Source organism: Rhopalosiphum maidis, chromosome 4 (assembly GCF_003676215.2).
Source record: "Rhopalosiphum maidis isolate BTI-1 chromosome 4, ASM367621v3, whole genome shotgun sequence".
NCBI lineage: Eukaryota > Metazoa > Arthropoda > Insecta > Hemiptera > Aphididae > Rhopalosiphum > Rhopalosiphum maidis.
The window spans coordinates 6,158,887-6,173,734 of record NC_040880.1 but is presented as its reverse complement, the minus strand read 5'-3'; the positions used below and the strand labels follow the sequence as shown (position 1 = coordinate 6,173,734).

General features: G+C 32.4%; 1 protein-coding gene across 2 annotated transcripts in view; it reads right to left on the bottom strand.

Moving 5' to 3' along the window:
- Nucleotides 1-1,703: 1,703 nt before the first annotated feature.
- Nucleotides 1,704-14,848, bottom strand: part of LOC113548786 — a 139,268-nt gene continuing 126,123 nt past the window's right edge. For both annotated transcript variants that reach the window (XM_026949853.1, XM_026949852.1), the window contains exons 8-13: nucleotides 13,569-13,809; nucleotides 12,387-12,454; nucleotides 8,360-8,440; nucleotides 4,269-4,502; nucleotides 3,425-3,646; nucleotides 1,704-2,513 (exon numbers count right to left, since the gene is read on the bottom strand). In XM_026949853.1, coding sequence (XP_026805654.1) covers nucleotides 2,416-2,513; nucleotides 3,425-3,646; nucleotides 4,269-4,502; nucleotides 8,360-8,440; nucleotides 12,387-12,454; nucleotides 13,569-13,809 — 944 coding nt within the window. In that variant the 3' untranslated portion in view covers nucleotides 1,704-2,415. The remainder of the gene's footprint in view (nucleotides 2,514-3,424; nucleotides 3,647-4,268; nucleotides 4,503-8,359; nucleotides 8,441-12,386; nucleotides 12,455-13,568; nucleotides 13,810-14,848) is intronic.

Here is a 14,848-nt window from a genome sequence, read left to right as displayed (position 1 = left end):
TGTTATTTATTATCAGGAATAAAAAAAAAAAATGGGCAGTTTTGTTTGAGGCGGAATTGTAATTTTTTTTTAGATTTAGATTACCGGTTGTAGACAATAGAGAGACACACACATTTACAAAAAAAATTAAAACCGATTGGTTATGAAATGATGTGTAAGTATACACGATATTGGCTTGGTGGCGATAAATTATGTTGTGTGTAGTAATTCTTTACCGTTGACTTTAAAAATAACTATTGTTTTTCACTATTCCGGTTTTATTGAAAAGCATGTAAATCCACATATATATATATATATATTAGATATAGGTACTCGATTTTGTTGGACACTATATAATATGTATATATATATTATATACTATATAGAATAATATTATACATATGTTTAATTTATATTAGCCAAAACATTGCTCGCGTAGGTAAATGTATGTTCAGTAAATAATACATTGAATTGGTCGCGCTTAAATTGAATTGTCACGTTCTTTTCCGCAGTTCAGTTCACACGACAACATAATTCGGTTGTCGAAAAAAAAACTTTTAGTTTAAAAATTCGTGTAAATCCCAAAAACACGGTCATCGTTTTTTTTTCAGTAGTGCGGCGCCGCCCGTAGGGGATTCGAAAAACGCCAGAGGCATAACATTATGGTCCGCAGTCGGGTCGGAAAATTCGGACCAACGAATACCATCCCCCGGGACAACATCACTATATATTATTATACAGGTACGGTCGGAATGAAATGATTAGACATTTAGTATATTATTATGTCTGAGAGTGAAAAAAAAATAAAAAATGCAATCAGTACAAATAATGCAAATCGGTGAGCAGTTAGGTTTTTGTACCTACTTATAGAATAGAGATATAGACAAACGTGAAAATATTATAACGATTAACATTATAATATTATAGGACGTCGAGGGATATATTATTAGGCACATTCGATATTATGTAGTTGGATACTCAATAATAATCTCTGAATAATATGACACCGTTTTTATTTGGCCCTTTATAGTTTTTTTATACATCAATTTAAATTACCGAACAAAAAAAAAAAATAATAATAATAATAATATATTTACTAACATTATAATATTTAAAATTAATAAAATGAACAATAATTTATTTAATAAAAAATAAAGCTATACACATTAAGATAGTCGTGTACTTTTATTATTATTTTTTTTTTTATTTTTATTATTATTTATATATAACATTTTTTTCTTTAAATATAGGCAATAATAACGAACATTCAAAAATAATTATCATACGGAGCGAGTCGAATGTTCCCAAATACAAAAAATAATAATTAAATGTAAACAAACGATAATATAATTTAATCACTGTATCGGTCCAATATCGTTCCAAACGATCAAAGCTCGCAGCGTGCGACTCGCTCGGTAGAATAAAAATAAAAACTTATCAGCTGCGGGTGACGAAGAAAAGTGAATAAGGACAATTATGATATGTCCCTACCACATTTTATCACATGGAACATGTACAATATATATATAAATATATATATATATATAAAGCATCTTCTTCTCGTATTATATGTATACGTATACAATAATATTTCGTTAAAAAGGTAAGAATTAAGTCTAAGAAAAAAAATGAACATATAGGACCTGCACGAATACATAGAATTGATTTTGTACACATTCAGCGCTAAAATTAAAATCCTTAATATAGTATAATAAAAAAGATAATTTGGTAAGCAGGCGTGTGTGGTATATGTGAGTCGAATTACACGGACACTGGATTTGTTCTCGTATTACAATTCGATAGTAATAATAATAATAATAATAATAATAAAAAATTTTACAATTTTCGATATTTACAATTGTTGAAAATAAAAAATAATTATTAATATAACCATCATGGTGTATATAATAATATTATAATTATTCCTAGCAAACGTACGCGGACCCGCTTACGATATTAATATATAAACATCGAAACTAACGCAAACAACTCTGCACCATCGATTAAAAAACAAATTTACAAGTATAATAATAATAATAATAATAATAATAATAACATAACATAATAGAGATAGAGATTGATAATGAAATAAATAAAAAAAAATACACAAAGAAAGAGGGAGAATTAGAAGATTGGGTTTGGGGGTAACATCAAAATAATAATATCAATAATAATAGTTTAAAAATACGATCACAATAAAGTCGGTTTAATAAAAAAAAATATGTAAACAATTAAATAAATAAAAGCGATCCCTAACACCTATATAATAATAATAATAATAATAATATGTATACACGGGGGACCGCCCGATTATTAATATATTTTTTTTATTTTTTTTTAGCGACGTGGTCTTGGTTTTCTTTTTAATATTGGCGCGAGCCTCCTCTAAATGTCTAGCGGCCGGCCGGCCGACGCGACTGCTGACGACGACGATGATCACCGGCGATTGACTATGGCGGCCAGCAGGGCTGAAAATAGGACTAGGACTGGTATGCCGGTTACGATGGCGCTGCTAGACTCGGAACTGCAGAGACCTAAAAATTAAAAAAAAATAATTCATTATTGTTGCGTAAGTACCTATTGTGTATAATCGTAGAATGTCACAAAGAATATTAATTAAAACCAATTCTGTTCGGCCGGAAATATATACCATTTAAACAGGCTCGAACGCACACATACAAAAAACGTGTCCACTTAAATCACGAGCATCCGGCAAACGTCACCACCACCCGACGTTTCTGGTCGTCAATTGTTTTGTTTCCGAATCTCCGGACCAAATTTTTTGTTTTCTCTCGTATAAAAATCTCCTCCCCTTCAAACACACACACGGGCATCCTTGAATAACCGTTACTGTACGTTTCCGACGTATAAAGGTATAAATAATTCATTCACACAACGTCCAATTCAACACTTCAACAATATTATTGTTATTACCGTTCCAGAACGTTTTTAGTTTTGCCATTAACACCCACCGGTTCTCAGAATATTATAATAATATTATGTAATCGAATTTTTTTTTTTATAGTGTTCCGAAGTTTAAACGGTGGTTGTCGCTGGAACGCGATGTTGATGGATAAATCGTACATAATGATATTATATATTTTTATATTATAAATCGGCACACATTTTCATTTCGACAGTATTACTGTAAACCAATCGCCAAAAAAAAAAAAAAAAACAATAATAATCACATGTTTTACAACTATGTAATATGAATTGATTTGAAGTCTGTGGTTAAAATTTAAATAATTTCAGATTATAATATGTAGGTATACTTTAGTTATAGGCATCATTGATTTTTAATTACGATGTACAAATCACTCACGCCATCAAATCAGTGATCCCTCCCCTAATCCCATAAAATGACACTGAATTCGTGTCGCGTTAAAATAAAATCAGAATTTTTTCGACACAAAAACCTCGGAAGTTCATGATATCATCATACCTTGGTGCGTTATATTAAACGCCCAGTGAAGCCGACCCAGTGGGTGCGGATGACACGATTCCATCACAGAGGCGATGTGCAACGTTTGCTGAGCCATTCCGTTCACTTGCGACATGATGAAACAATATCGTCTGGAATTCGTAGCCGATCGTCCCTGTGGCGTGGATATCACGTAGTTGACACCGGTAATTTCGTTCTTCCAGTGTCCGTAGCACGTGTACGCTGCGAAACAAAAAAACCAAGACGTGAAGCAGTTTAGTGTGTTAAAAAATATATAAACGCAAATATATTATCTATTTGTATATTTTAAGCACGCAACACGAAATACAGTAACAATCGGTTTCGTGTGTGTTTTGCGTAGGTATAATAAATAATATAATATATTATGTTTAATACGAGTATAAGAGATACGTACGTATTCATCATACGAGTGGTTATGTATTTTAAGGTGGATTTAGGGGTAAGGGTGCATACAGGTTACAATAAAATTATCCCATCCCTATCTCGTTTTCAAAATCCTAAATAATCCATGGCATGCGAGTCCAACGTGAATATCAATAAATAATAAATAATATAAATACGGAATTATTTTGAAATCGATAGATATCGCGATATATAATATTTTTAAAATAATATTGTATACGAGAAAGCCACCGCCATAATATTATACGTATTATTGTAACGTGTACGCACTGCAGGCGAATTCGTTGATTTTGTGTGAAGTGGTGGGAGTGAGGAAAGTGTGAGAGTGAGACCACCCTGGGTCCAAAGATTGAACACGATAACCACTGTAGTCTGCGGGGGGGCAATATACGGTTCGACTTCCGGTCGTTAGTTCACTTACCGGCTACAGTCTTGGTACCGCACTCAGACTGGAATTCCATGGTGTCCGGCGAATTGCATCCGATGGTCAGGTACTGTTTGCCGGGTGGGTTGCATGGGATCGATGGTTTGTCTTGGTTGTTTTCGCTTCCGGGCCGGCTGGCGGCCAACGCTTTGCCCACGTCTTCGGCGTTGAGTCCGCCGCTAATCTCGTAACGGCCGAGGAACGGGCACTCTCGACCTTTGGGCGTAGGAGCTACAAAGAAAAAACTGTCTATTATCAGTAGTCTATTGTATTAAATTCGTGATGAATAATTTTAATATCGTGTACGACGTAATAATTATTACCGACTCGCACAGGACTCGCGACAACGATATTATGCATTCGTACATCATGTATATTACCATTCTCTCGCCACTCTGTTACGCGCGTATGTGTATTGTGTGTGTGTGTGTGCGTGTGTGTGCGAGTGCGTATATATAGGCAATAACCACGGTATAAGTGTATTATATATAATATGAGGACGGAGAGGAGAGACTTTTGTGGCCGAGTGTAATGTACCGGAATGGCGGAAACTTTGGAACAGACTGCGTGCGTTATTGCACATGCCGACCATATTATAATCCATTGGGCTGTTTGTGGCCGACACACTAAGTGGAGATAGATAATAATAATATTATTATTGAAAAGTTTTAATGAGACCACTGTTTTTATTGTTTGTGCCGTTTTGACGATATACTATGTACACACGTATAAATGTATATATATCAGGCATGCACTATACAGCTTCAACATGCCCCCCTTCCCCCTTAAAGACGCATTCCTAACTCTTATAAATAATTTATATTATGTTGATGTATAATAATATGTATATATAATGTATAAGTCACCGCCGATTGGGGAGGAACCGTCATCTTGGCCGTCTCGCAGCAATACAACGCCGGTTTTATATTCGCTGCTGTCTTGACTGTATAAGGAATATTATAAAAACAACAAATGGACTAGAAGATCGCGGCGACGACGAGCATGAGTAATGCGAGGAGGAGGAGGAGGAAGAGACATAAACCGTCATTTCTCCGTACATGTACATCGTATAATATAATATTCTTTATACGGCGCGTATTACCATATCAGACACTTATTATATACGTCCGGGGCGGCACACGACAGTCATCGTTTTCTCGGTGAAAAATTCTAAGTTCGTTTTACACAGTGCCATTGCTACTTCCGATGCCAATAAAGAAGTTCCGAACGTCCGTTTCAACGAGTGGAGTATTTTTTTTTCTTTTTTGTTTAGCTATAGTTTATAAATTGTAAATTCGTAGATCGTTGTTTTATAACGGTTTGCATTTTATAAAACCAATTAAAAACTAAATTTAAAAAATAACAAAAGGATATTCATATAGAAGAGTTTTTTTTACATGATAATCAATTTACACGAATACAAATAAAACGTTAAATTTAAATAATTAAATATACGGCCGAAGGAAAATATGGGAATAAATTAATTCTATACATTTTATAAATAAGTATCATCATCTGTTTTTTTTTCGAAAAAAATATGGGAGATTATTGATATAGGTACCTAGTTATTATTATTATTTTTTTTTTTTTATATAAAGCACCAACAAATGTTGGTATTAACCTCGTGCAGGTTTATATTTGATTCATTGGCCGCAGCTTTCATGAATTGCTATATTTTAAAACTATCGTCAGTTACTTGTCAGACGTAAAAACTAACAACAATACGCAGCAGTTTTATTAAAAAAATAAATTGAAGTCAATTTGTTTGAATCTTTTGTTTAATACAACGTTTTAATAATAAACAGAGTAACAAAAAAAAAAAAATGATTAATTATGTCATTTAACACGCCCATAATAAGACGAAACATCAAAATTGTTTTTGATGCAATATTTTTCACCGAGATATTTAATATTACGAATCCCTGCTGTGGTTTTGAGCGGAATTATGTAACACGTGCACTCTATTGTTCCGAGAACATTGTTAAAATAATCACGCAGTATCGAAAATTGGAGCGGGATTACTACATATATTGTGTAGTATTACAAAATTAAAACCGGTCGTAAATGAAACAAAAATCTATGGTACGACCTACTATGGAATAGTAAGAAAATTGCATTTCGCGAGGATATAGTAATATATATACCTATTCATAAACATGTTTCGTGTAAATTAACTCCGATTTTAATTAAAATACAATTGTATATCATATTGTAGTGTGTATAGTCTTTCTATTTCGGACAGACCCGGCTGCAGCGTGTTTCGGAATAATGGTCAACGTTAAATTAGAAAACGATAGAAACACATTGCGCTGCACACTTTATATAATTATATAATACGCATAATAATATAAATATATATTATATATATATATATATATGTGTACAAATTATGGTAGCCCCCGAAAGTGGTACTTAATGTGTTTTCCATTATACCTTCTGCTAATTGTTTTATAGGCCACGCGGGATGAATTTGTTACTGCTAAAACTTCGGGTATACGTCATTTACAGCATCGGCGAACAACTTTTATCCGTAAAATTTTCGCCGAAAGGGACTTGGGGTAAAACTGAAATTATTAACCTTACGATATTATATTTTAAGCTGTTCCAGTGTTTAAGATTACCTCGCTATCATGTCATACGTTTTCCTATAACCACGGTGGCGTTCAGTTTCATGACTTCCGTGTTATACATTATTATACACCGTCAGTTCCAACGGTCATGTTTCAACCACAATGCTATTTGGTAATTTAACGCCGTTCTTTACGCCACGAAGCAAGGAAATATAAAATAAAAAACTGGTATCCATGTTACATATTTGTGAAAACTGAGTACCGATTTGCGTAAAATAAATATTATACATATCTGTGATGTTATTTATTATCATTAAAAAAAAAAATATACATATATATATTTATTAATAATAATAATTATATGTTTCTGTTCATAAACTTAAACTATAAACTATTGTTAGTATGTACGTATGACACGTATATCTATTGTGGCTTTGAAAATATTTATTTTTCAATTATCTCGGAATAAATACGGTAGTACACAGAAATACGTATCTGGTAAACCATGTAAAACCATAAAAAAATGTATCCTCGGATTTATACAGTAAAATTTATCGATGATTCAATTACTTTGGAATCATAATATATTTTCATGATGCATAAACAAAACGCGAGAGTTGATAATAAATATACAAAGGGAAAAGGTGATTAAATATGTTAATAAATTTAAGGACAACATGAAAAACGCCCCACTGCTGTGTGCAATAATATAGTTGTATAATAATAAATGTTTTAGGGAAAATTTTAAATTTATTGAAAAAAACGCTGGATAGAAATGGGGGGAGGGCGCACGAGGTTGATAAAGAGGGCGGAGTGGGCGTTATTTTAGGGGGGCAATTTCGTCTCCGAAAGTAATAATAGTTATAATAAAAAAAAAAAAGAGAAAAAAGTGAAAAATTAGCCGTTGAAAAATAAAAACATGAAACTTTTTCAATCATAAAGTGATTGAACGCAATGGAATCTCGTGGTATAAACTTTTACGTAAATATGAAGATTAATGGTTTGGGGATTTCTCGTCTTCTCCTGGTCGAATATTTTTTCCATTCTCCTTATTTCTACACACACACACACACACACTTATATATTATATAATATCATATTATATATGTGCGCGGTATAAATGCCTAGTATAAATAAAATAAATGATCCTGCCGGTGGAAACCGCGAATGGCCGGAAAAGGTGCGGTACACGTGTGGTGGGGGAGGGGGTGGGTATATGCGTCTATATACGCTTAATATATATAGTTCCAATTTACAGACGGCGACGGGACGCCGCCGGTTCATCGTAAGACGACAATTTTCCGCCGCGTCACTGTGTCTCGCGGGCCATTAGTGTCCCGACTTCTTAGAGCGTTGACGGTAACGAGATGTGACGACGTGACGTTCGGGCGGCCCGGCGAGATGATGGAGACGACGGCCACGGTGCCGCGGACGACCCAGACGCGACATGACGGATTGGGGTGGGGCGGGAGAGTGGCAAAAGAATAAAATGGAAAAGAAAAAGACACTGGTACTTACGCACTAACGTGCTGTACGTCAACTGCTGCGAGTGGAAGTTGTCTGGCCGACAAGCGTCGTCTGCGTTCTCCATCGGGTTTTCTGTACATAAAAAAATAAAATAAAATAAAACAAATTAAACAAAATGAAAAAACAAACAAACGAATAAATAAAACAAATTTACATCGTATTTCAGCGGACGCTGCGAAAAAAAAAGTAAAGCGAAATGAAATGGACGTCAAAATTATAAACACTTCGAAATACGAATTAGCATTGCAGAGTGGAATAATGATTTTTTCATTTTATTCTTGTCCTCAAACTTTTACTGACCGATTAAATTCTGAATGGTCTTAAATAACAGGAATTCGTTTGGATTGTACTTTTGTGATTAAGATTTTATATAAACGTCGATCATTGTAGATTTTTAAAGAGCCAAAAAGATTCGCCGAATCTTTGATTTCGTACGAAATCGAATGGTCACGTTTTTAGCTTTGAAGTATATATCCGGACCGTTATTTCGTTTTAATCGAAAACGATCTCGAGCAGAATTATAATAATTATTTTCTGTTATGTTTTTCATTAAATTTGAAAGCGTTTTATGACTTTTGTATCAAAAAACCTTTGTATTTATTTTTTAACCTACGAGCTACGTTAAAATTATAAATGCTTAACATAAATAAAATGTATGTTTTATGTTATTGTGTTTTTAAACGATGTAAGTTTAATATTAGTATTATGCGAGAATATGTAATATAATTTTATGCATTGAAATAAATATTTTTAACGATTTGTCCCTAAACGATAAAGCATAAACACCGAATAACCACTCCCACTATTAGTTATTACATTTCACCCACGGATATAACTTTTTTGTTTAACATTTAAACATTACCGCGATAGTGCCTATCACAGGTGTAAGTTAAAACTATAATAAAGGACCAATTACGAAGACGTTTGTATATTATGTTCATTGATATGCAAATAATATTATGGCCATTTATTCATCACTTTTCTCTGTTATCTTAAAGATGATTTAGAATAAGAATAACGCGTACAAAATGTAAATAAGAAGAAACATTTGTTTATTTATTATTTTCAACTGCAGTAACCTCGCGCTATTAAAAAACATCGTTTTATCAGTGAGTTTAAATGTAAAGAACACGAAATGTACAAGAGATTTTGTTTATGTAATTCTGTCTAAAAGATAATTGATATTAAGAGAGCATCATACACAATGATAAAACTTTAAATTACGTTTTTAAAATGAAATAAATAAAAACATCGAAAACGTGGGCAATTGCTAAATTTTTTTTAAGTACCTACACATTCAAACGTTATACATTCTTTATGAGAAAACAACATTTAAAATGCTGTAGGCTTACAGGTACATAATTTAAAAAAGGTTTAATTAATGAAAGTTTAATTTTTTTTCTGTAGTAATAAATAATAAATAGCAAGTTATACGCATTTACATACAAATGCGCAATCAAATTTCCTATTCAATGTATTTTTCTTTAATTTTAAATTACTCAAACTAAATAAATAAATAAAAGCAGCATAACTGTTATTATTATATTATTATTATTTAGTTATTAATTTATAATGAAACATTTAAATGAAAATATTATGACTAATTCAAACGCATTATGTTTGTATAATATTTTGTCATAATGATGGAGGTCTATTGTAATTAAGTGGGTTATGTTATAATATGAAATATGAATATAATTGATGTGATTGCAGTTCGGCTTTCCGTTTCGTGAATATTATTAATAAATATTAAATACCTCGTTGTTATCGTTGAAATCATGTCATTGTTTGCATAGGGCAAAAATGAATTAGATGATCATACATTTCATCATATAATGTCATATGTAGGTATACAAATTACAAAAATACAAACGCAATACATGTCATAAGATCAATCGATAGTTTTTATTCGATAGCGAAACAGAATGATGTTCAATAAAATTGTTTTTGACGTAATATGTATAATCCGGTATTTATATTTTATAGACTCGGAGGTGGTTTGGTTTGCCTCGGAGGAGCAGGCCGTGTAATTTCAGAATTATAACATTTGGTCGCATTAATGATACAGTACGGTAAATTTCAGTAGCAACTGCGATTAATGTTATCGTATCTAATCTCTGGGCGTTTTATTTATGAGTTCGCGCCACCCAAGTAGCCATGCGATGAATTATTATTATTTATTGGATTGAGTTATTTTTTCGAATATTAAATAATAATACAAAGTAAACGAAAGAAGTACAAATTAAACATCTAATACTTTTCCATTAATAACAACCGCTTACAATATTATTTCGATGCTATATACTTAATAATATTATACAATAAACCCTTTATACGTCTTTAATTTAGACGCGTGTACGGCAAGAAGTCCGCGTAAAGGAAATTACGATAGACTATACTCATTCCGGATGGCGTAAGACGAATGACCTCCCCAGATAATAGGATCATTACTGTAAACTCCGGTCTAGCGGAAATATTCCTCTTAACAGAGGAAGTTTGTTATGGAAAGGTGTTCGAAAGGCACGATAATATCATAAAGCTGCGATTGAGTAAATGCAGTTCAAACACGTTACGACTACACTATTTTTATGTTTTCTGGTGTTGTGGGGGTGGTCGGTGGGGTGCTAATGTATGAGATGAGATATTATATTCCACTGACGAATTTCCGGTATATTATCAGTATTGGTTGAGACTGAGTGGAAAACGGTCTAGTCGAACGGTCAGTCGGCAAAAATAAAATATAATGGCAACAATATAATAATATAATATATAGCAGAAAATATAATATAACTATACAGGGGAACAATCGCCCCGTCGTCATGGTTCGACTAACGGCCAAGTGTGTGTAGTCGTTAACGCCCAAATGTGAGGGATACAAATTTGAAAACATGCACGTTTCAGCCCTTTGCGTATAACACCATATCGAAATATATTTATGTCCTCCCAGTGAAATCGCTTAGAAAACGTTATGTCAGACACTTCGCACGTATGAATATATATGAGCCGTCTCAGTATTTCCGCCTCGGAGGCGGTTACTTGGCAGTGGTACAATATTTTTCATTTTGGTCCTATCTCAGCAAATCCGACACGTTACCATAGAAATTTGAGGATTTTATATTAAATATGTTCACCCTTCCTCACTTATGAAAAGAGATATTTTCATTTTACTGTGACATATTAAAAATAACAAAACCTTAATATTATTTTACCGATAAAAATGTTAACATTAAAAATAACGTTAAGCTTATTTTTAGTTTCAGAGTAGTCACAAATTCACAGAACTTGTAAATTTGTTTTTTTTTCGTCAACGTAAATACCGAATTATAATATTAGTTTTAGTCATGTCAAATGTAAAAGAAAAATAAAGAATACGAATACCCGTAGGCTGTAGCTCCACAGAATTTAATTTGTTTTATGTAAAGACATTCGATTAATAAACTTGTAAATTTATACATTTATAAACCTTCACGAATGGAAAGGTTTGATATTTAAATACTTATTTATGTCATGTATTGTTTTATTAGGACTAGGCGTATTGGTTATTTAGACATCTTACGGGAAAACTGGTAATTAAATACATTTATTATAATTTTTAGTATTTTTCAATACTTTAAACTCGTAAATTTGTGGGTTTTTAGCTTCAAATAACTCCTATTTTTCATCGTAGTCATCTCTCTTAGGAGAATGGGAAAAATAAGTTTGTATGTCTTACAATATCAACGCCTAAGTGAAAAGTTTGCAAAATGCACACTATTTATTTCGATGGATGGCAAACTTTCGTAAGCGTAAGTTAGCATTACGATTTTATTGTGACAAGTTCACAGCCCAAATTTGACGTAAAACATTTTAATTTCGTTCGTGAGTTTGTCAGCCTATTTTGTCATAATATTGGTTTGACACCTGTCGGTTCCCATTAAAACTACTTATACGCTTGTTTTGGAAACTTTTGGCAAAGTTTTTAGCATACATTTATGTTTGATTGTTAGTTATGTGTGACACTTAAGTTGCATATACGTACCACTCTCTTGGACCTCAACAACTTGGCTGTCACGGCGATAAAACCCCATACACGCATATCCGCTTTGGCTGCAAAATAAAATGTACTATTAAAATATAATCTATACTAAAATAAACAACTCTCAAAAAATTATTTAATAAATTGTTAACATTTTAATGACCCGATTGAGTAAGTAATTATTATGTTTATAGTAATTAAAAAAATATATTAAAACAATGAACAATTTTATTGATGGAAATTGTTTGAACATTATTAAATTAGTTATTGAAATGTACTAGGAAATAAATAATTAAATATTTTTTGATTTGTATATTGTGTAAAAGAGCACTAGATAGAACATTATGTACGGTCTTATTATTTGATGTTTTGAAATTGATGTACATGGTAATGCCTTCGCTGTATGTACGTGTATAAGCTACATACTGCCTGGCGGCACATAGTCGGAGCAGGATGTGTATATAGATAACGTATCTGCGTATATATTCGATCGTTAATTATATTGACGGTAACCATTAGAAAATAACGAACATTCCTGCATTTGTGAAATTTAAACTTCACAGAACCACAATATTGCACTTGTTTTTTTTTATCGTGTAGTCACTATTTATTAATAATCCTTCCTCGAGTGAAATTCTACTCATGATATAGACTTTGTCCGGAAAAATAATAATAAAAAAAAGGAAATAAAAACGTAGGTTTTAATTTGCCAAGCTTTGAATACCCTTTTACCCTTCTTTTTACTTTATGACCGTACACGAGAATAAGAATTGGAAAAAAATAAAGACGGGGTTGATTACTTATACGAACCACGCCGACACGGATGAATGTACTCAAGAGTGTTTTTCGTAAGAATGTATATACAAACATACTTACTCACATATAAATACACACACGCATACTTAAATATGTATATATATATATATATATCACATGTTCGTTTGGAGGTTGAACCGTTAAAAGTAAAAAATATATATATATTATAAAACCAACTCCAAACACTCATAACAGTCATAACACAACATTACATTTAACTCGAGAGGGAAATCCATAGTCGAGATTTTCCCGACCCCTTTTTAACATCGTATGGTTTCGGCCGTGATTAAAAAAAATAAAAATGCATGCGTATAATACGTATGTACTATAAAAAAAAAAACCGCTCTTTAAGGGCTGCGATGTACTTACCACCCAATAGTGTAGTGTGTGATGATCAGCGCCTTGTTATCGGTAACATTGATTACCTTGTAACACGCGGCGCGGATGTCGTGGTCAGGTCCTGCTCCTGGGATGCTTTTCCGTAATGTGCCGTTTCTCGGCGAGAAATGGTAAATGTGACCGTGGTTCAACGAGTGCCAGGTGTGGTGTTCGGTTAACCATGACGGGTATCGGCAACCTGAACCAACGCCATGGTGGTGGTGGTTCTCCGCTGGGAAAAGAAAAACAGGCATCATTAGTAAATTACAGTATAATATATTTATTATTTGTTATATTTATGTACATTATAATGTACGTCTAGGATATATTAATATTCTAGATTTTATGTATCAATATCGACTAAGAAAAGGATATACGACGAGGGGCACACTATATGACAACAATAAAGGAGTGACAGTTTAAACAAAATCAATTCTGTTCAGAGTATACGTAATCTTTTACATTCACGTACCTCGACAAAAGTATTCCACGAATTCTGACACCAAAAAGCGCTGTTGATTAATAATATTACAAAGTAAAATAGTGAATGGTATAATAAAATACTACATAGATAATAAGGTTTCGTTTACGATGGTTTCTACGAATTTATATGGGTTATTATGACTTATGAATGTTTTATGGTAAATGGTTTAAAATCACGGATATACGATATGCAATTAGTTGGTTTTTGCGAACATCGGTGAATATACCAGTAACTATTCAGTCGACGACGGATTAAATATGTAAATTACAAATCAATATACGTATACACGGTATGCGTTAAAAAATATACATAATATATATATATATATATAATCGTCAAAAGCGTAATAATATTGATTTAAACAAATAATATATGCATAAATAGTAAATCAAATAAATAGTTGAGATCTTAAGTATAATTGTACATAAAATAGCATAGGTATATAAGTAATAGATTTTTGTTTAAAACATAACTTTATTGCTGGACGTTTAAAACACGAACTTTAACTTTTTAAACCATCAACTATTAATATACTCGTATTTATAGATTAGACAGTTCGTTGAACATGTTCGTGTGAGATATTCATGTACACATTTTATTGTACGTATATAGTTAAAGTGTCTTTAACATAAACATATTATATAACCATTAAAAAAAATGTCTACACAAGATAAGGGTAAAAATGGACGTTTAAAGAAAAAAAAGACTTAATCAGCAAATGTGTTTAGTGTTATGACGTTGGCAGCCATAACAACGAAAATAGTGTTCTAGTAAAGGGTATTACAAA